Consider the following 21,642-nt stretch of genomic DNA (forward strand, 5'->3'; position numbering starts at 1 on the left):
GATATACAGGATGAAAAGCGTGGTGGGAAAAGTTTTCGATTCATTTGAGGCTATAACATTTTCTTATTTTGTGAGTCGTAAATACAATTAATACTACTTTTACGATTTAATCTCGAGTTTTTAAAATCATTAATATAAAATCATTATGTCATTGTATAATTTAAAACGTATTTCAGTTGCTCTTTGATTCTCGAGAATCACATAAATAACTATTTTCACATTTAAGTAGCAAGAAATAAGGACGGCGAACGTTACTCCTTTAAAAATTAGGGGTTGCAAATTAAATTCTTATTGACAAGAACTTGAACTTGATTTTGGCTTATCCACTTATATGTTTGGATATACCGAAATTTTACGATTTCGAAAAAAAGAAATGAACGAAAAATATTTAAATTCCATTTATTCATCAATCAATGAAAAATTAATAAACATAGAGAGTTAGCGATTTAATAATCTAGTACTATTATTGAGATCATGTAATTAATTTCTTGAAGTTAATGTCCATGATGATGTTCAGGCACTACATGTTTGGCGTGACCTTCTCGGTGCACTTCAGCGTTGAATCTGTTCACAAATGTCAATAGTTATTATAATGAAAATTATAATTATTAGTTACTAGCTGTACGAGTACAGGTCCGCTTCGCTGGGTATTTAAAATTAACATTATTATTTCTCGCCCCCACAAAGATTCTCATCATTAACGCCCCCGCAACTGGCGTAGGGACTCCAACACTCATTTAAATATGAGCCTATCCATTAAGTTTCAAGTCAATTGGATGCACGGTTCAGTAGTTATAACGGAACATCCGTAAAAACAACTAGATTTATATATTAGTATAGATAAGTCAAATGAAAGTTAGTTTACCCGGAGTGTTTGTCGGCCGCGTATTTAACAGTCCTGATGGTACCATCGGCCTCGTGCAGACTGTACACACCCTTCACCACGTCACCGTCACGGGTCTCGTGCTGGTACTTGTTGTCGCCGGTATGAGGATCCTCTACTTTGTACTCGAAAGTGTATTTAGGATGAGCCTGTAATTATTTATATGGTAATTTATCACGCAACAAATCGCCAAATGAAATGGTTTAATTAATAGAACTCTCTTACATGGTAGTCGACGTGGTGCTCTTCATGTCCATGGTGATGATCGTCCTGATGCCCGTGGTATTGTACCTGTTGGAGCCCGTGGTGTATTGGTTGGTGTTCATGATGATGTACTTGAGCGTATCCGTGGTGTTGCACCTCGTGGTGTCCTAGGTCATAGTGGCCGCCGTGTTCGAAATGCTGCGTCGTGAGTATTTGGTGGTGAGCAGGAATGTGGCCCTGATGTTCGTGTCCATGGCTCGTGTGTAGCACTATACTCTGCGAGGAGACTGCGTGACCATGACCGTGTCCATCTTGCGGCCTAGCACTTACTAGAGCCAGAGCGGCGATGATTAATGTAAGCTGTAATATTTTTAAAATCCTTTTAAATGATGACATAATTTGTGGACAAATTTTAACATCGATCTCATTGTAATTGCGTTATTTCACTGCATCGAGACTGGTCGGTGTCTATGGTGATCGTTTAACATGAGCTTTTTTTTATTGCTTAGATGGGTGGACGAGCTCACAGCCCACCTGGTGTTAAGTGGTTACTGGAGCCCATAGACATTTACAATGTTAATGCGCCACCCACATTGAGATATAAGTTTTTTTTTTTAAACAATCACGCCACGTTAACTGGTCCCGTGATAAGTTCGTAAAGAACTTGTGTTACAGGTACCAGATAATGGAAATAAATGTAAGATTTTTATTATACACATACATATATTTAATATTTTAATATACATCCATAACCCTGGAAAAACATTTATATTTATCATACAAATATCTCCCCTTGGCGGGATTCGAAAGTTCTAAGGTCTCAAGTATAGTTACAACGGCGGCCCCGCCCTTCAAGCCGAAACGCATTACTGCTTCACGGCAGAAATAGGCGGGGTGGAAGTACCTATCCGCGCGGACTCACAAGAGGTCTTACGACCAGTAAAAGCTTGTCTACCTATATTTTGTTTGCCTTGAAGGCAGGCGAACAAACGGTGCAAATCTTAGCCGTACTGGTAGCCATCGCTAATGGATATCAGAAAACCTAGATAATGCCAAGGACATGCTTATAGCTGAAGACCACATTCAAATAATAAACACGCTGTCACTAAATATTTGAGAGAATACTTGCGCATAAAACAATCTTAAAGAATATTATTAATGATTTTATCTTCGGTTACCTTAAGCATTTTTGATTACACGTATTAACTGATCAACTAATTAACTCGAATGAATACCTCGATTTTAAGAACGGCTGTTTATATAGTTACATGGAAAGTAATCACAAAACCAGATCAACCTTATTATTGGTGGTTGTTACTTATTACTTATTTAAAACGACCGTGTCAAATTTATTTTTGTTTGTCTTTAAAAACCAGTTTTCGAGGCTTGAAATATGAATTTAATGTTAACATTCAATTTAATTCAATTTCTTTGTAATAACCTCGGCCCATTTTAATAAAGAAAAGTATCACTTTGTATAAGTTACAACATCAGGTGTTTTATCTTTTTCTAATTTTAATTTTACTAATAGCAATCACTATAGATATTTTTGGCAAACATGTGAAGGCGAGACTTCAAATTGTATCGAGAGATGAAACAAGTTTTTCCAACTCAGCCTCTCCTAGAGCGCTTTTACTGTTCGAATATTCTCTTTTAAAAAGGTCAATTACGATCTGTTCATCTTTTTCATAAGCTATTTAAAAAAAAACAATTCATACAACCTAAAATTTACTAAATTTATCGTTAAAAAAAATAAAATTTATTCGTTAATTTATTCAGTAAACTTAATTAATGCAAGCTCTTTCAATGCATGCGTACATTTCTAAACATTAAAATGTTTCATTGAAACCTTACGCATAGGCAGGTTTACTATCATTACGTAACTCATTAATGTACAAAACGTGTTATCAAAATAAGATTTAAGCTATTTACTCTTACAGCATAATGTAAAATTCCATATTTACATACACGTGCTATATTTTATTATCAGTATAACATTAAAGTTACTTTATTGTAGAAGCTTACTGGTTGTTTACTGATAGTAGGACTTCTTGTGAGTCCGTGCGGGTAGGTACCACCGCCCTGCCTATTTCTGTCGTGAAGCAGTAATGCGTTTCGTTCTGAGGGGTGGGGCAGTCGTTGTAACTATACTGAGATCTTAGAACTTATTTCTCAAAATGGGTGGCGCATTTATGTTGTAGATATCTATGGGTTCTAGTAACCACTTAACACCAGGTGGGCTGTGAGCTCGTCAACCCATCTAAACAATAAAAAAAACGCTCATCAAATTAAATTATAAGTACGTCATTTTCGCTGGAAACTACCGGTATTACTGTTTTACTATTAATAACAACTTACACTTGCTTGTCTTTTTCAGCCACGAAGCAGTCATAAGGTTGCGATTTAAAGGATGGAAAGTCGCTATACAATATAATTGAATATTATATATGATGTCTATGGACTCCGGTAATCTACTAACATCAATTAGGCTGTGAGCTTATTCACCTGTCATGTAATAAAGGAGGTAAAAATAGAAATAGAAATAGAAAAAATAAAAAATAGAATATAAAATAGACTGTTAGAGAATGCCTATGGCATTAAGTCCGCCTTTATACTTTCTAGTATAAGAAGTTATAAATAAATAAATAAATAAATAAAAATCTACGTAGAGTAAATACTATGAACTGAATGTCAATCCATCAGAGCCTCAGTTCATAACAGTGTTGTCGGACCCGGATCACCACAGTAGATTTGGTATTACGTCCGCTAAATTCGTTTCATGAAGTTAATCATGCCGTCTAAGAGTCTTGAGTTGAAAAATTTAAGTGCATAAAATGCTTAAATCAAATAAACCAAACAATACTAATTTACAATCAATCAATACAAATCAATACTAATTACAATAATAAAATTTAACGGCCGTCTGGTGTAGTGGTAAGTGACATGGTCACTACACAAGGGGGTCGCGGGTTCGAATCCCGCCAAGGGAAGATATTTGTATGATAAATGTAGAAATGTCTTTTCCAGGGTTATGGATGTTTATTAAATATATGTATGTGTATAATAAAAATCTTACATTTGTTTCCGTTATCTGGTACCTGAAATACAAGTTCTTTACGAACTCAGTACGGGACCAGTTAATGTGGCGTGATTGTTAGTAAATATTTATTTATTTATTTATTTTAATACATTTTTACGACCAAAGGATTAATAATTCGCGTAATTTTCTCTCTACGGCCAACACGATTACGCACTAATTCTACTGATGACTATGATGATGTCAGCCGTGTCAATTTTACTGAAGTACAACTAAATAAAAAAATATTTTTGTTTCAAATTCATATCCGCTTAACAAAAATATAAAGACAAGCCTAAATTTCCCCCTAAGCTAATGTGGCGACCAATTCGTCATAGTATTTTCTTTTTTTTTGCGATAAAAGTATTATAGATATTATTGATCCGTAATGGATACGCACTGTACATAAATTGTACTCTAAATTTTTTTTATTAAAGAATACAAAAAATTATCTACGTTTTTTTTTGGCCCACTGCTCGTCTGGCATTAAACGACCGCCAAGGTCCGTATACATAAAAACGTGATAATTATCGTCGATATAATCGGTTTATAATCAAAACATATCGAGGTAAAAGGAAAATCAAACCGTAAAATAAAGATATAAGCTTTTTGAATTATTTAAAAAAGTAAATTCATTTTAGTAACTAAAAACAATCTTTTGCGTAACAGTTTTTTTATTATAAACTTAAATAACAAATTATTCTTATTTAATGATGATGATGGTAAACGTGGTGTGTGCTGTGCTTGACATCCGCGTGGAATCTGAAATAGAAGAGGAATTTAAAAACGAAATAAAGAGGCCATAACAGCAACCCGAAGTAAACTTCAATATTTTTTACTGGGTCATTTAATAGGCCAAATTAACAAAATTAGTAATAATATTGCAATCAGTTCTTGATAAATATACATTTGCAAGTTAATAAAATGTCATGAAATCGTTAAAAAAGAACGTTAAAGTAGTCCATTACATAGATAGATACAGTTCCAGCTTATAAAATCGTGTTAAAAGGAGGTTATGATTTGAGTTTTATTGCCACAATACATAGAGAGGCAAAAAATGGTCAGATGCCCGCTTGCACAGCAGCCTAATATCAATACTACTTTTAAAAAAAATGCTGTAACGCTAAAGAACCATACCAGAAGAAGAAACATACCAGAAGTAAATTTATTTGAAACAGAAAACAGGTAATTTATAAAGTAAAATTTTAGCTATTTCTTACCCGCTGTGTTTGTCACCGTGGTAGTGAATATGTCTTTCGGAACCGTCAGGTTCATGTAGCGCGTAGTATCCCTTCACGGCGTCACCGTCGCGGGACTCGTGCTGACTCTTGTGGTCCTTGGTGTGGTGGTCCTCTACTTTGTACTCAAACTCGTATTTTGGATGAGTCTAATAAAAAAAATACAATACTAAAATTTTCATGTAAATATGTTACTTAAATAAAATTTACGCCATGTTAAAAAAGTACATTGTTAAAATGTTTTATATACTAATTCTATTCTATCAGCCCACAGACGTCCACCGCTGGACATAGGCATCCCCTAAGCCTCACCACAAAGATCGGTCCTGCGCTACCTGCATCCGGCGGGTCCCCGCGAACCTCAATATCGGTTTATCTTGTCTATAATCTACTACTTATTACATGAGATTTCAAAGTATAAAAGGATTTGTTTCATTTACATAATAGTCATGGTGGTGCTTGTCTCCATGTCCGTGGTGGACGGTTTCATGATGCCCGTCGTGTTTGTGTATATGCTGCGATGAGAACGCATGCTCGGCAACAACTGCACCCAAAAATCCTACCAGAATCAATACCTGTAAAATAAAAGGATATAAATCGCGCTATACAAAACTGGAATAATCGAAACCCTAATAAACCCTTAGTTCAGTTTGCTATTTAAGCGTGTTTTCAGTTTTTAAACTATATAATATAAAGTAACTCAGAGCGTTGAACACTTCCGGTTTCAGACCGTATTGGAAAATTAAAAATTATATTTCTAAAACTTGCTTTTTCTAATCTAAGCCGACATATACATTGCATAACGGCATTTTAAATTATACACTTTGGAACGTTTGCACACAAATGAATTTTTACCTTAAACATTATGAATTTTTTAGGTGCGAATAGTCCCAAAAGAACAATACGACTGATAAATATTCCAACAGCTTACAGCTTTTATATTGTCAAAGTAAAATAAAAGGTTTTAATGAACTAATAGTAGTTTTATAGGCCGTTACCATGCGACATGCAGTGTTTGTAATTCTTTCGCAAAATCACAATTTCATTTAAGTCGGATAAATGAAAGTATGGAATGTTTCGTATTGCGCAAATGTTCAGTGGATAAAGTTTTTTTGTTAGATGTTTAACTTTTTGGAACGAAGTTCCTTAAGGCAGGTTTGGAGGAGATAGGGATTTTGCTGCGCGACCGAACTGAAAAAAATGTGATAGTAAAAACCGTAAGAAAAAGTCCCTGGAATAAGGCCTTGTTTTCCGCACAGCGATATTTCACCGCGCGATTTTTTTCTCGTATTTTTTTTTTTTTTTATGTGGAACTTCGTTCCTATCCGGTGTCCCACGACACCACGCATCTTTTTTTTATTGTTTGTGTGGGTGGGCGAGCTCACGGCCCACCTAGTTTTAAGTGGTTACCGGAGCACATAGACACCTACGACGTAAATGCCGCCACCTACCTCGAGACATAAGTTCTAAGTCTCAGTTTTAACACGATAACAGTTACAGCTGCCCTACCTACCCTTCAAACCGAAACGCATTACTGCTTCACGGTAGAAAATAACGGTAGAAAGTGGAAGTCTGGTTTTCGTAACATAAAAAATAAAAAATATCTTAAAAAAAATCATGGTCACTGTTTAGTGATGTAGTGCGGGTATAATCCATCACAGCTACTTACCAAATGGCACCAGTATTACTGCGAATGTGTACTGTGAAGAACTGGACACAGTGATGGAGAAGCTCGCGAATCTTCAGCCAGCCCTGGTTAATCGCTCGTCCCTGCTACACGACAACGCTCGATCTCATATGGTACAAAAGACGGTCTCTAAGCTACAAGAGTTAGGATTGTTTAGAAGAAGTTGTGCGTCATCCAACCTACTCACCAGACCTTGTGTGTTGCGAGTACACTGGTGGCTTATCTTATCCATTATTCAACCTAATATATCATAAAAGTAATGAAGTAAAATAAACAATAAATTGCGAAAATATGAATAAGTGAAACTTTTTGCTTAAAGAAATAAATAATACGGGAGAAGATACTTGGGAAGATAATACTGCTACTACATAAGTCTTTAGTAGCAATAGCTAGAAATAAGCTTAGGGCATTACCACAGGATTTTATGACGATATTACATGAATTATAAATATTTAAAAGTAATTGTGCCCAATGAAAATTCGCGTTAATTAAGGGCTAAATACATACATACATACATATTATTTTCATATATGGTTTTAAAAATCATTTTTATCTGCCACTACTGCTTTGAATAAATAATTTGATACAAATGCACCCGATTTCTCAATTTTAAAGTAAGGTCACCATAACTTAATTTGTCACAGCAAGTATTACATGAATTATTCCGATGAATGTAAGTGATAATCCAGTTTTAATCGCCGATCGATATTATTACGAAAAATAAAACTTGTCGCGCCCTTTTGTGTATAAAAACCGAATTATCTGAACAAGTACTATCAGTTCTCGTTGATTTTTTAAAGAGCTCCAACCAATTTCACTCAAATGTATTCCAAGGTATTAAATTTTACCACATATTTTAAGATAAACTACCGTCGTATTTAGGTTAAATACCTAGTCAGGTCATAAGTTCTGTCACATGTTTAATGTAAAATAATTGAAACAAGTCTATTCATTATGTAACCATTCATATACCAAAATGAACTTAACAAAACATAGATTCTTATGACACTAAAGTTTATTCAAAATGACCTCCGTGATTTTGAATACAGGCCTTCAATCTGCGCGGCCAGTCGTCTATCACAGCACGAACGAGGTCCATGTCAATATCGGCGGCTGCCTTAATCAAGGATGTCTTGAGTGACTCCAAATTAGGATGAGGCTTTGAGCACGTCTTTTCCTCCAAGTGTTGCCATATCTTGTAATCTAACGGATTCAAATCTGGACTGGAGGAGGGCCAGTCTTCGTGCCGGATGAAGTCGATTTCACGCGCCGCCAGCCAATCTTGTGTGCTCTTCGCTCTATGAGCTGGCGCCGGATCTTGTTGGAATACCCAGTGCCTGTTATTGAACATGGTATGAGAAACAGGTTCCACAAGGTTCGTCAGGACTGTATTTTGATACACAACTGCATTCGTTTTTACACCTTTCTCACAAAAATGTACCTCTGTTAAGCCCCAATAAGAAACTCCCAACCATACCATGAGCGAGGATGGAAAATGACCTCATTGGACACGCAGAATACGGTTGCTCGCTTCTTCACTACTGTGTGCGTACACCTTATTATTTTGTTTGTTGTAGCTCTCTTCTACGGTAAAAATTTTTTCATCCGAAAAAAGAATTTCCCGATATTTTTTTCCCGCGTACCGCTTCAACAAAGCGCGGCATCTCTTCAGTTTCAGGTCCATTAGACGAGCATTCAAACGATGTCCTGTTTTTCTTCGATATGCCCGAAGCCCTAAGTCTTCATTTAACACCCTTTTCACCGTGGTTCTGCTTAACTCCATCTGAAGGGCCAACAGTTTCTGCTTACGTTTGGGATTTCTTTGAATTCGCGCCTTCACAGCTTTTATCACTGCTGGAGTCCTAACAGACCGAGGGTGACCACTTCTTGACCTGTCATCTACACTAGAGTCTTCATTGTATCGTTTGATGGTACGATAAACGAATCTTTTGGTTACATTCAAAATTTTCAGTATGTTAAAAATTTGAATTGGCGCGTAACCGCAACGATGCAACGCAATAACTGCAACACGGTCTTCTTTAAGCGTCCACTCCATATTTAAAAATGAGTAAAGTTCTAAAAGTATATATTTTCTATATTTCATGAACAATTCGAAATTCGAATTCAATAAACTTTTTTGTGGCCAGCATTCTAAAAGAAAAGTTTTTACTGTGTGATAATACTTATGACCTGACTATGTATATTACAGTGTTTTATTTTAAATATTTCAGGTTCTTTTAGTAGCCACTATTCTGGCCACAGCCACGGCTAGACCTCAAGAGGGCCATGGCCATGAACACGACCACGGCCATGCGGTTTCATCCCAAAGTATCGTATTACACACGAGTCACGGACATGAACATCAGCCACATCACGCTCCAGCTCACCACCAAATACTTTTAACACAGCACGCGGGACACCATGATCATGAGGAATTGCACCATGGAGTTCATTTAGTGCAACACCACGATCATGAACATCATCACGGACATGACGACCACCACGTCGACTATCACGTATGTTTGGCAAAACTGCTTTTTGTAATGCTCGAACTAGAACTGTTTCGAATCGTTATAGTCATCTTATAATTTTTAATACAGGCTCATCCTCAATACGCCTTTGAGTACAAAGTAGAGGATCCTCACACCGGCGACAACAAGTACCAGCACGAGACCCGTGACGGTGACGTCGTGAAGGGCGTGTACAGTCTGCACGAAGCCGATGGTACCATCAGGACTGTTGAGTACAGCGCCGATAAACACAGCGGGTGAGTTATAAGCAATTGATTTAGCATTATTCATAGTTCCTTACACTTTAAGCTTTAAGCAACTTCAAGAAACTTCCGTTGCGTAATGAAGTCGGGTAAGGCTTCAGCTGTATGAAGATAAGTATAGGTATTTCCGTAGTGGTGATTATAAGATTGCATAACTACATAATATAATATGTTTGCTTATTTATTTTCCGTTTGCGGATTAAGCGTTTGCTATTTTACTCAAAATTTAATATGTTACTATTCTACAGATTCAACGCAGTTGTGAGACGCGAGGGTCATGCTCACCATGTTGTACCTGAACATCATCATCATCTCTAATAATCGATCTCGATTTCACCAACGGATGAGTCCGTATACAAATAAAATAGTAATGTATTATGATAAAAACGTTTATTTTGTGGTAAATAAAATATAAATTATTAAAATTAATGTGTTTCTTTATTCAACAGAGTAATGTTTTACTATATAGAAACAAACGCAATGCGTCTATTTTCATAATAACTTGGCTTGTTGTCAGTCCAAGAACTTACATATCAATTTATTAGTATATGTAGCATGCGATTAAAATATGTCGAAATTGAAAAAAGAAGTAAATTACATAGATATATTTGTGTCATAGGATACTGATAATCTGGCTACGTATCAACAGATACACGTATAAAATCTTAGCCACCTCTGCCCCTACTGTTATAAAATTGCTTTAACGCACACATACTAGAAGCCTTCATTACTTTTACCCTACCATATTCTTCTACGCCCACATCTTAACTGTGTCTTAAAATACGGTAGGTCGTGAGCAAGCTGTCACGATGCTACAATCACCCTACTTATTTTGCTGCGATGCAGTCGTATATTTCCAGTTAGAAGCCATATTGTGCTAATATTGAGAATGACAACTGATTTCGCGGCAGTATCTAGTGCGTGATGTCTGTAGGCTTCGGCTACCAAATAAAATCAAGTAGACCCTGAGCCAGTATGTAATTCTTAATGAAAACGGATTAATATTACCAACTTAAATATATACGAGGAGGGCTCAAAAATAGTAAAAACGATACACTCCTTCGTAAGAAAAAAAAATACTGGCAGGCATAGCACAGATACATATTTGTAATTATAATAAATAAATAAATCGATTCTCTTTTGTTTTTTTCTGAATGTAGTAATTTGTTTGTTCTTGAAAATGGAGGAAAACGAAGTGCGAGCTGTTATTAAATACCTCTGTTTAAAACAGTTAACGATGCAAGATATTCATTGTGATTTGGAGGCAACATTAGGAGAGTATGCTCCGCCGTATTCCACTGTCGCAAGGTGGGCTTTTCAATTTCGAATAGGGAGAACGAGCACGGAAGACGAACATAGTTGCGGTCATCCATCGACGTAAGTCACCAGAGAAAATATTGCGCAAATCGAGAAAATTGTATTGAGCGATCGAAGAGATACCATTCGATACTTAATACAAGCAACGGGCATTTTATATGGAAGTATTCAATCCATATTGAATCAATCTTTGAATATGAGAAAAGTGTCCGCAAAATGGGTGCCGAGAATGTTAACCGATAGTCAGAAATAAAATCGACTTTTTGTACGTTATTACAAAGTTAAGTCGTACACTGTGTGCATTACTAATAAAAATATTACGTTACGGACGTTTTTTTCCCGGTTAGGATACCCCTCCGCATCGTCCCATAAGGAACTTCGTTTGTACTTTATTAAATTCATTGAGCTCGTGCATTGGTGAAGGCATTAATTAGTTTTCACCAACTACTTGAAAACTAACCAACTTTTTAAATTAATTATTAAAAAATTACTCCAGTAAGAATTTAAAAAAATATTTAAATAAGTTTCTTAAATCAGTCTATATTGATTATTAAAAATTAAACTCACAACTTTTTTTAAATCAATGAGTGACTGTCAAGGAGTGTTAGCCACTACGAGTATTTCATCGATTTATTATTGTTATATGTATACTACATACTACCATTTTTTCTTCACCTGAACATTCAGAACATTATCAGTGTTTATAAAATAGTGTATTTGACTTATTTCTGAGTATATTTTGATTAAAATAAACAAAATCGAGACGGACCAGCGGTGAAGTCATCCATTAATTAGCTTTCCTGTTTTCCTTCTAAGCATTATCCGCAATTTTAACTTTAAAACTCTTATTAAGAACTAAGCGACAACAGTAAATATGTTTTTTTTTTTTAAATATCGTTTATTGAACAAATAACAACAGACTTAAGTCTAATGATGATGGTGGTAAATATGATGAGTGCTGTGCTTCACGTCTGCGTGGAATCTGAAATCGAAATGTTTCATTAATTTGAGTACAATTCATCCTCCCTTTAATTTCATGATATTAAAGCAATAATCTTTCTTACCCGCTGTGTTTGTCGCCGTGGTAGTGGACATGTCTCTCGGAGCCGTCAGGTTCATGCAGCGCGTAGTATCCCTTCACGGCGTCACCGTCGCGGGACTCGTGCTGGCTCTTGTGGTCCTTAGTGTGGTGGTCCTCTACTTTGTACTCAAACTCGTATTTTGGATGAGTCTGATAAAAAAATACAATACTAAAATTTTCATGTAAGATAATTCCAAGAAAAATATTACTTAAATGGGCCCATGTGAAAAAAGGTACATTGTTAAAAAAAATCTACTACTTCTATTCTATCAGACCACAGACGTCCAGGGAGGGACAAAGGCCTCCCCAAGCCTCGCCACAAAGATCGGTCCTGCGTTACCTGCAACCGGCAGATCTCTGCAAACCTCAATAGGTCATCAGTATATCTTGTCTACTACTTATTATATGAGATTTCAAAGTATAAAAGGATTTGTTTTATTTACATAATAGTCATGGTGGTGCTTGTCTCCATGTCCGTGGTGGACGGTTTCATGATGCCCGTCATGCTTGTGTATATGCTGCGATGAGAACGCATGCTCGGCAACAACTGCACCCACAAGTCCTACTAGAATCAAAACCTGTAAAATAAAAGGATATAAATCGCGATATATAGCATTGAAATAATCGAAACCCTAAAAACCCTTGTTCCGTTTACTATTTAAGCGTGTTTTCAGTTTTTAAACTATATATAAAGTAGACCAAAGCGTTGAAGACTTCCGGTTTTAAGACAGCAAGAAGCGTTAGAAAATTAAAAATAAAATAAAATTTAAAAGTTCCTTTTTCTAATCTAAGCCGATATATACATTGCATAACAGCATTTTAAATTTTAAATTATATACTTTGGAATGCTTGCACCCGAATAAATCTTTACCTTAAACATTATGAATTTTTTAGGTGTGAATAGCCCCAAAAGAACAATACGACTGATAAATATTCCAACAGCTTACAGCTTTTATATTGTCAAAGTAAAATAAAAGGTTTTAATGAGCTAATAGTAGTTTTATAGGCCGTTTCCATGCGACATGCAGTGTTTGTAATTCTTTCGTAAAATCACAATTTCATTTAAGTCGGATAAATGAAAGTATGGAATGTTTCGTATTGCGCAAATGTTCAGTGGATAAAGTTATTTTGTTAGATATTTTATTTTTTTGGAACGAAGTTCCTTATGGGACAATGCGGAGGGGTACCCTAACCAAGAAAAAACGTCCGTAACGTAAGATTTTTATTAGTAACTAGCTGTACCCGTTTGCTTCGCTGGGCATTTAAAGTTAACATTATTATTTCTCACCCCCACAAAGATTCTTATCATTAACTCCCCCGCAACTGGTATAGGGAGTCCAACACTCATATAAATATTAGCCTATTCATTATGTTCATGTATTTTCTACATGGATACCAAGCTTCAATCAATCGGATGCCATGGTTCAGTAGTTATAACGGAACATCCGTAAAAACCACTGTAGATTTATACTTATATATTAGTATAGATGCACACAGTGTAACTTTGTAATAACGTACAAAAAATAACATATTTTTGTATTATATATTTTTTTATAAATCATTGTGAATAAAATAAAGTTGGTAGCTTTGTAAAGTAGTTTTTATTTTTATCAATAAAAAAAATCATAATTAAAAATATATACCCAAAATTATTTTCTTTATACCTCGAATAGAACTTATAATTAATATTTTTATAAAAAGGAACTTAGTTCCTATCCGGTGACCCACGACACTACATATATCTTTTTTTTATTGCTTATGTGGGTGGGCGAGCTCACGGCCCACCTAGGTTTAAGTGGTTACCGGAGCCCACGGACACCTACGACGTAAATGCCGCGATCTGCCTCGAGACATAAGTTCTAAGTCCCACTTTTAACACGATAACAGCTGCCCTACCTACCCTTCAAACCGAAACGCATTACTGCTTTACGGTAGAAACTAACTTAGCGGAAGTCTAGTTTTCGTACCGTTTCACTGTTTAGTGATCTAGTGCGGTATAATTCATTAAAGTTTCTTACCAAATGGCACCAGTATTACTGCGAATGTTTTTTTTTTTTTTTTTATTGCTTAGATATGTGGACGAGCTCACAGCCCACCTGGTGTTAAGTGGTTACTGGAGCCCATAGACATCTACAGCGTAAATGCGCCACACACCTTGAGATATAAGTTCTAAGATCTCAGTATAGTTACAACGGCTGCCCCACCCTTCAAACCGAAACGCATTATTGCTTCACGGCAGAAATAGAGTACTGTGAAGAACTGGACACAGTGATGGAGAAGCTCGCGAATCTCCGGCCAACCCTGGTTAATCGGTCGTCCCCGCTGCTCCTACACGACAACGCTCAATCTCATACGGTACAAAAGACGGTCTCTAAGCTACAAGAGTTAGGATTGTTTGGAAGAAGTTGTGCATCATCCAGCCTACTCATTGACCTTGCGTGTTGCGAGTACACTGGTGGTTTATCTTATCCATTATTTAACCTAATCTAATACATAAAATTCTCGTGTCACAATGTTCGTTCCCATACTCCTCCGAAACGGCTCGACCGATTTTCGTGAATCTTAGCGTGCATATCGGTCAGGGTTGAGAATCGAACAACATCTATTTTTCATCCCCCTAAATGTTAAGGGTGGTCCACCCCTAAATTTATTTGTTATTTTTTAGACAATTTTTTTGTTTTTATTTTTTTATGATACAGCATACAAAAATACATACAACCCTAAATTTTCACCCTTCTACGATCAACCCCTATTTTTTATTTGTTAATTATAAACTTTAATTTTTTGGCAAGTCTTTTATTTTGTTTGGTCATGACTTAAAATAAAAAAAATCATATTACTCTCAACTTTCACTCTTATACGATCAACCCCTATTTTTTCATCCCGATTTTTTTTATTCTATGCACAGATCCGCAATAAGGTTGCAAGATGGCAATCAAATATTATAATAATTGTAGTATGATAAATTAGTATTCAGAGTTTATAATTTCAAGTTCCTTTAATAATGATTTTTTTTAAATTGAATTTGATCTCCCGCCCTCGCCAGTCGACTACTGATCAACTATCAATCGATCAGTTATCACCGCCAGGTGTCACCACTCATCCAACAAACATCACGTAGTAGGGATGAGGACGAAGCCTCCTGTCTTACTTACTCACTATACATCATAGATTATACACTTAATATAACTAGTCAGGTCATAAGTATTGTCACACAGTAAAAACTTTTCTTTTAGAATGCTGGCCACAAAAAAGTTTATTGAATTCGAATTTCGAATTGTTCATGACAATAAAAATGTATACTTTTAGAATTTTACTCAGTTTTAAATATGGAGTGGACGCATAAAGAAAACCGTGTTGCAGTTATTGCGTTGCATCGTTGCGGTTACGCGCCAATTCAAGTTTTTAACATACTGAAAAATTTGAATATAACCAAAAGATTCGTTTATCGTACCATCAAACGATACAATGAAGACTCTAGTGTAGATGACAGGTCAAGAAGTGGTCGCCCTCGGTCTGTTAGGACTCCAGCAGTGATAAAAGCTGTGAAGGCGCGAATTCAAAGAAATCCCAAACGTAAGCAGAAACTGTTGGCCCTTCAGATGGGGTTAAGCAGAACCACGGTAAAAAGGGTGTTAAATGAAGACTTAGGGCTTCGGGCATATCGAAGAAAAACAGGACATCGTTTGAATGCTCGTATAATGGACCTGAGACTGAAGAGATGCCGCGCTTTGTTGAAGCGGTACGCGGGAAAAAAATATCGGGAAATTCTTTTTTCGGATGAAAAAATTTTTACCGTAGAAGAGAGCTACAACAAACAAAATGATAAGGTGTACGCACACAGTAGTGAAGAAGCGAGCAACCGTATTCCGCGTGTCCAACGAGGTCATTTTTCATCCTCGCTCATGATATGGTTGGGAGTTTCTTATTGGGGCTTAACAGAGGTACATTTTTGTGAGAAAGGTGTAAAAACGAATGCAGTTGTGTATCAAAATACGGTCCTGACGAACCTTGTGGAGGAACCTGTTTCTCATACCATGTTCAATAACAGGCACTGGGTATTCTAACAAGATTCGGCGCCAGCTCATTGAGCGAAGAGCACACAAGACTGGCTGGCGGCGCGTGAAATTGACTTCATCCGGCACGAAGACTGACCCTCCTCCAGTCCAGATTTGAATCCGTTAGATTACAAGATATGGCAACACTTGGAGGAAAAGGCATGCTCAAAGCCTCATCCCAATTTGGAGTCACTCAAGACATCCTTGATTAAGGCAGCCGCCGATATTGACATGGACCTCGTTCGTGCTGCGATAGACGACTGGTCGCGCAGATTGAAGGCCTGTATTCAAAATCACGGAGGTCATTTTGAATAAACTTTAGTGTCATACGAATCTATGTTTTGTTAAGTTCATTTTGGTATATTAATGGTTACATAATGAATAAACTTGTTTCAATTATTTTACATTAAACATGTGACAGAATTTATGACCTGACTAGGTATTTGAGAGCTATACAATACCACACATTTTTCAGCCATGTTTTTTTGGTTTTATTTGTGTATCAATAGTATGTTCAGTAGGTCTGAGAATCGGCTACTATCTATCTATTTTTCATACCCCTAAGTGAAAATGGTTGTCCACCCCAAACATTTATTTTTTATTTTTATTTTTTGGATATTATTTTTTTGTTTATAATGAGGTATTATGTGGTTAAATGAGTTTTTTTTTTCTACAGTAGAATTTCCCTAGAAATATTATTTAAGGCAACACAACGTTTGCCGGGTCAGCTAGTCTATACTAATATTATAAAGAGGAAAGATTTGTTTGTTTGTTTGTTTCGAATAGGCTCCGAAACTACTGGACCGATTTGAAAAATTCTTTTTCCATTAGAAGCCGACATTGTCCCTGATAAACATAGGCTACTTTTTTTAATTTTTTTTTTATTTTTTTTTTTGGTTTCATGTGTGTTTTTCAATGTTTCCGAAGCGAAGCGAGGGCGGGTCGCTAGTATATCATAAAAGTTATGAAGTAAAATAAACAATAAATTGCGAAAATATGAATAAGTGAAACTTTTTGCTTAAAGAAATAAATAATACGGGAGAAGATACTTGGGAAGATAATACTGCTACTACAGAAGGTTTTAATAGCAATAGCTGGAAATAAGCCTAGTGCATTACCACAGGATTTTACGACGATATTACATGAATTATAAATATTTAAAAGTAATTGTGCCCAATGAAAATTCGCGTTAATTAAAAGCTAAATATATATATTTTCATATATGGTTTTTAAAATCATTTTATCTGCCACTGCTGCTTTAAATAAATTATTTGATACTAATGCACCCAATTTCTTAATCTTAAAGTAAGGTCACCATAACTTAATTTGTCACAGCAACTATTATAAGAATTATTCCGATGTATGTAAGTGATAATCCGGTTTTAATCGCCGATCGATATTATTACGAAAAATAAAACTTGTCGTGCCCTTTTGTGTATAAAAACCAAATTATCTGAATAATTATTATCAGTTCACGTTGATTTTTTAAAGAGCTCCAACCAATTTCACTCACATGTATTCCAAGGTATAAAATTTTTCGACATATTTTAAAATAAATTGCTGTCGTGTTTAGGTTAAATATATTACAGTGTTGTATTCTAAATATTTCAGGTTCTTTTAGTAGCCACTATTCTGGCCGCAGCCACGGCTAGACCTCAAGAGGGCCATGGCCATGGACACGACCACGGCCATGCGGTTTCATCCCAAAGCATCGTATTACACACGAGTCACGGACATGAACATCAGCCGCATCACGCTCCAGCTCACCACCAAATACTTTTAACACAGCACGCGGGACACCATGATCATGAAGAGTTGCACCATGGAGTTCATTTAGTGCAACACCACGGTCATGAACATCATCACGGACATGACGACCACCACGTCGACTATCACGTATGTTTGACAAAACTGCTTTTTTTAATCCTCGAACTAGAACTGTTCCTAATCGTTATAGTCATCTTATAATTTTTAATACAGGCTCATCCTAAATACGCCTTTGAATACAAAGTAGAGGATCCTCACACCGGCGACAACAAGTACCAGCACGAGACCCGTGACGGTGACGTCGTGAAGGGCGTGTACAGTCTGCACGAGGCCGATGGTACCATCAGGACTGTTGAGTACAGCGCCGATAAACACAGCGGGTGAGCTATAAACAATTGATTTAGCATTATACATAGTTCCATACACTTTAAGTTTTAATCAACTTCGAGAAACGACCGTTGCGTAATGAAGTCGGATAAGACTTCAAGACTACAGCTGTATGAAGAAAGTCGAGGTATGTACATAGTGATGATTATAAAATTGTATTTTACTGGTGGTAGGACCTCTTATGAGTCCGAGCGGGTAGGTACCACCACTCTGCCTATTACTGCTGTGAAGCAGTAATGCGTTTCGGTTTGAAGTGCGGGGCAACCGTTGTAACTATACTTGAGACCCTAGAACTCAAGTCGGGTAAGACTTCAGCTGTATGAAGATAAGTCTAGGTATTTCCGTAGTGGTGATTATAAGATTGCATAACTACGGATTATACGTTTGCTTATTTATTTTGCGTTTGCGGATTAAGCGTTTGCTATTTTACTCAAAATTTAATATGTTACTATTCTACAGATTCAACGCAGTTGTGAGACGCGAGGGTCATGCTCACCATGTTGTACCTGAACATCATCATCATCACTAATAATCGATCTCGATTTCAACAACGAATGAGTCCGTATACAAATAAAATATTAATGTATTAGGATAAAACCGTTTATTTTGTGGTAAATAAAATATAAATTATTAAAATTAATATGTTTCATTTATTCAACAGAGTAATGTTTTACTATACAGAAACAAACGCAATGCGTCTATTTTCTTAATAGCTTGGCTTGGTTTCGGTCCAAGAACTTACATATCAATTTATTAGTGTATTTAGCATGCAATGAAAATATGTCGAAATTAAAAAAAAGTAAATTACACACATATATTTGTGTTATAGGATACTGACAATCTGGCTACGTATCGACAGATAGACGTATAAAATCCCAGCCACCTCTGCCCCTACTGTTAAAATACAACTGCTTTAACTCACACATACTAGAAGCCTTCATTACTTTTACCCTACCATATTCTTCTACACCCACATCTTAACTCTGTTTAGTGTTCTTAAAATACGGTAGGTCGTGAGCAAGCTGTTACGATGCCACAATCACCCTACTTATTTGCTGCGATGCAGATATTTCCAGTCAGAAGCCGTATTGCGCTAATATTGAGAATGACAGCTGATTTCGCGGCAGTATCCAGTGCGTGATGTCTGTAGGCTTCGGCTACCAAATAAAATCAAGTAGATCCTGAGCCAGTATGTAATTTTTAATGAAAACGGATTAATATTACCAACTTAAATACATACGAAGAGGGATCAAAAATAGTAAGAACGACACACTCCGTATGGTAAGAAAAAAAAAAACTGGCAGGCATAGCACAGATACATATTTGTAATTTTATTAAATAAAAAAATCGATTCTCTTTTGTTTTTTTTCTGAATGTAGTCATTTGTTTGTTCTTGAAAATAGAAAATAAATTAACGATGCAAGATATTCATTGTGATTTGGAGGCAACATTAGGAGAGTCTGCTGCGCCGTATTCCACTGTCGCAAGGTGGGCTACTCAATTTCGAATAGAGAGAACGAGCACGGAAGACGAACATTCCGATAGAGGCACCCGTCACGTGCGGACGTGCTCATCGACCACTCGATCGCCCGGCCCTTGTTCGCCCGGCTTTTGTTAGCTAGGCCATTGTTCGCGCGGCCTGTGTTCGTGGTACATCTGCCGACCAAGTGTTTTCCTGGAAGTTTTTATTTGTTTTGTTTCTTTTTGTTATTTTTGTGTTCGTGGTAGATCTGCCGACAAGCTGTTTTCCTGGAAGTGTTTATTTGGTTTGTTTCTTTTTGTTATTTCTGTTTTGTTGTGTTTTTTCTTTGTCTTTTAGTAATCACGCCGCATCGCCACCTGTGTTCAATAGAACCACTCAGGTCCGAGAAGTTGGGGCCTCGCCGCAAGGCGAGTGTTTTCAAGACCCGGGGCCGCCCCACCTGGGCACTCAGCGATCATGGACGCTGTATTCGCGGAATTCCTCCGACTTCGCCACCCACAGCTCGCCTCAGAGTTTCTGGCCTTCAAGGCCAATCACACTGCGAGCCCTCTCGAGGACTCCGCCGTGCTCGCTGCTCCTGCGTCGCCTGTACCTGCGTGCAAAGCTTCTGCGTCGAGCACTGCAGCCTCCGGCGTGCCTGCGGCTCCCGTGTCGCCTATACTGGCGAGTAAAGCTGCTGCGTCATCCGCTGTGGCCACCGTTTCAGCTGAGCGATCATCCGCGGCCTCCGTCGCGCCCTCCAAAACACCTGCTCGTAGGTCACCTGCGCCCGCCTCCTCGTCCTCCGACTGACTCGGACATGGAGGTCGACCTCGCCCCCGCCTCATCGACGGATGGATTCACCCTGGTACAAAAGGGTAAGAAGCGTGCCGCGGAGTTCCGAGCTCCCGCGGCCGCTAAAATTAGCAAAGCCGCGAACGCGTCGCGCCCCCGCCCTCAGACTCCCGTTGCGCCTCTAGCCCGTGCCACTCCGTCGCCGCGTCCGGTGGCACAAAATAAAACCCAGACCCCTCCCTCGGTTATCCTTCAAGAGAAGGCAGCTTGGGATCGAGTTTGCCTGGCCCTTAAGGCCAAAAATATTAATTTCACGAATGCCCGTAACCTCGCGAACGGCATTCAAATTAAGGTTCAAACACCCGACGACCATAGGGCCCTCTCTTCTTACCTCCGTAAGGAGCGTATAAGTTTCCATACGTATACGCTCCAGAAGGAGCGCGAACTCCGCGTTGTAATACGCGGAATCCCTAAAGAGTTAGATGTAGAGCTCGTCAAGGCCGATCTGTTAGAACAGGGCTTACCAGTGAATTCTGTGCACCGTATACACACCGGTCGCGGTAGGGAGCCATATAATATGGTTCTAGTCGCCCTCCAGCCTACCCCCGAGGGTAAGAAAATCTTCAACACACAGACCGTCTGTAGGCTCTCCGGTATCGCCGTCGAAGCCCCCCATAAAAAAGGCATTCCTAGCCAGTGCCATAACTGACAACTGTACGGGCACTCTTCCCGTAACTGTCACGCGCGTCCCCGATGTGTTAAATGCTTGGGCGATCACGCCACAGCCCTCTGCGCTCGCGACCAAAAAACCGCGACGGAACCGCCTAGTTGCGTCCTGTGCCGAACACAGGGTCACCCCGCAAATTACCGCGGATGCCCCCGAGCCCCGAAAATAAATCGCCGTGTCGCCCGCC

General features: G+C 37.7%; 5 protein-coding genes across 5 annotated transcripts; 2 read left to right on the forward strand and 3 right to left on the reverse strand.

Annotated features, from left to right (window-relative positions):
- Positions 1 to 383: 383 nt before the first annotated feature.
- On the reverse strand, positions 384 to 2,397 carry CPR111 (cuticular protein RR-2 motif 111). The gene is made up of 4 exons (XM_028174427.2): positions 2,266 to 2,397; positions 1,109 to 1,447; positions 866 to 1,032; positions 384 to 564 (listed from the first exon to the last, which is right to left on the reverse strand). The coding sequence occupies exons 1-4, from the start codon at positions 2,272 to 2,274 to the stop codon at positions 495 to 497; spliced, it is 585 nt and encodes a 194-aa protein (XP_028030228.2). The 5' UTR covers positions 2,275 to 2,397; the 3' UTR covers positions 384 to 494.
- A 2,407-nt stretch (positions 2,398 to 4,804) lies between these two features.
- On the reverse strand, positions 4,805 to 6,265 carry LOC114243061 (adult-specific cuticular protein ACP-22-like). The gene is made up of 4 exons (XM_028174426.2): positions 6,257 to 6,265; positions 5,842 to 6,003; positions 5,384 to 5,550; positions 4,805 to 4,925 (listed from the first exon to the last, which is right to left on the reverse strand). Exons 1-4 carry the CDS (start codon positions 6,263 to 6,265, stop codon positions 4,871 to 4,873), a joined length of 393 nt encoding a protein of 130 aa, XP_028030227.2. The 3' UTR covers positions 4,805 to 4,870.
- A 3,051-nt stretch (positions 6,266 to 9,316) lies between these two features.
- Positions 9,317 to 10,290, forward strand: LOC114243127 (uncharacterized; the record flags this gene model as incomplete). Its single annotated transcript, XM_028174506.2, has 3 exons — positions 9,317 to 9,604; positions 9,689 to 9,855; positions 10,110 to 10,290. Coding segments are annotated over 3 exons (525 nt in total), but the record flags the coding sequence as incomplete, so codon positions are not given.
- A 1,783-nt stretch (positions 10,291 to 12,073) lies between these two features.
- LOC114243060 (cuticle protein 7-like) lies at positions 12,074 to 13,214 on the reverse strand. Its single transcript, XM_089736976.1, has 4 exons — positions 13,131 to 13,214; positions 12,703 to 12,837; positions 12,243 to 12,409; positions 12,074 to 12,160 (listed from the first exon to the last, which is right to left on the reverse strand). Exons 1-4 carry the CDS (start codon positions 13,137 to 13,139, stop codon positions 12,106 to 12,108), a joined length of 366 nt encoding a protein of 121 aa, XP_089593102.1. The 5' UTR covers positions 13,140 to 13,214; the 3' UTR covers positions 12,074 to 12,105.
- A 4,478-nt stretch (positions 13,215 to 17,692) lies between these two features.
- On the forward strand, positions 17,693 to 19,111 carry LOC114243128 (uncharacterized). Its single transcript, XM_028174507.2, has 4 exons — positions 17,693 to 17,842; positions 17,929 to 18,213; positions 18,298 to 18,464; positions 18,931 to 19,111. The coding sequence occupies exons 1-4, from the start codon at positions 17,831 to 17,833 to the stop codon at positions 18,998 to 19,000; spliced, it is 534 nt and encodes a 177-aa protein (XP_028030308.2). The 5' UTR covers positions 17,693 to 17,830; the 3' UTR covers positions 19,001 to 19,111.
- Positions 19,112 to 21,642: the final 2,531 nt, after the last annotated feature.

The sequence above is a fragment of the Bombyx mandarina genome, chromosome 22 (assembly GCF_030267445.1).
Source record: "Bombyx mandarina strain Sakado chromosome 22, ASM3026744v2".
Lineage (NCBI taxonomy): Eukaryota > Metazoa > Arthropoda > Insecta > Lepidoptera > Bombycidae > Bombyx > Bombyx mandarina.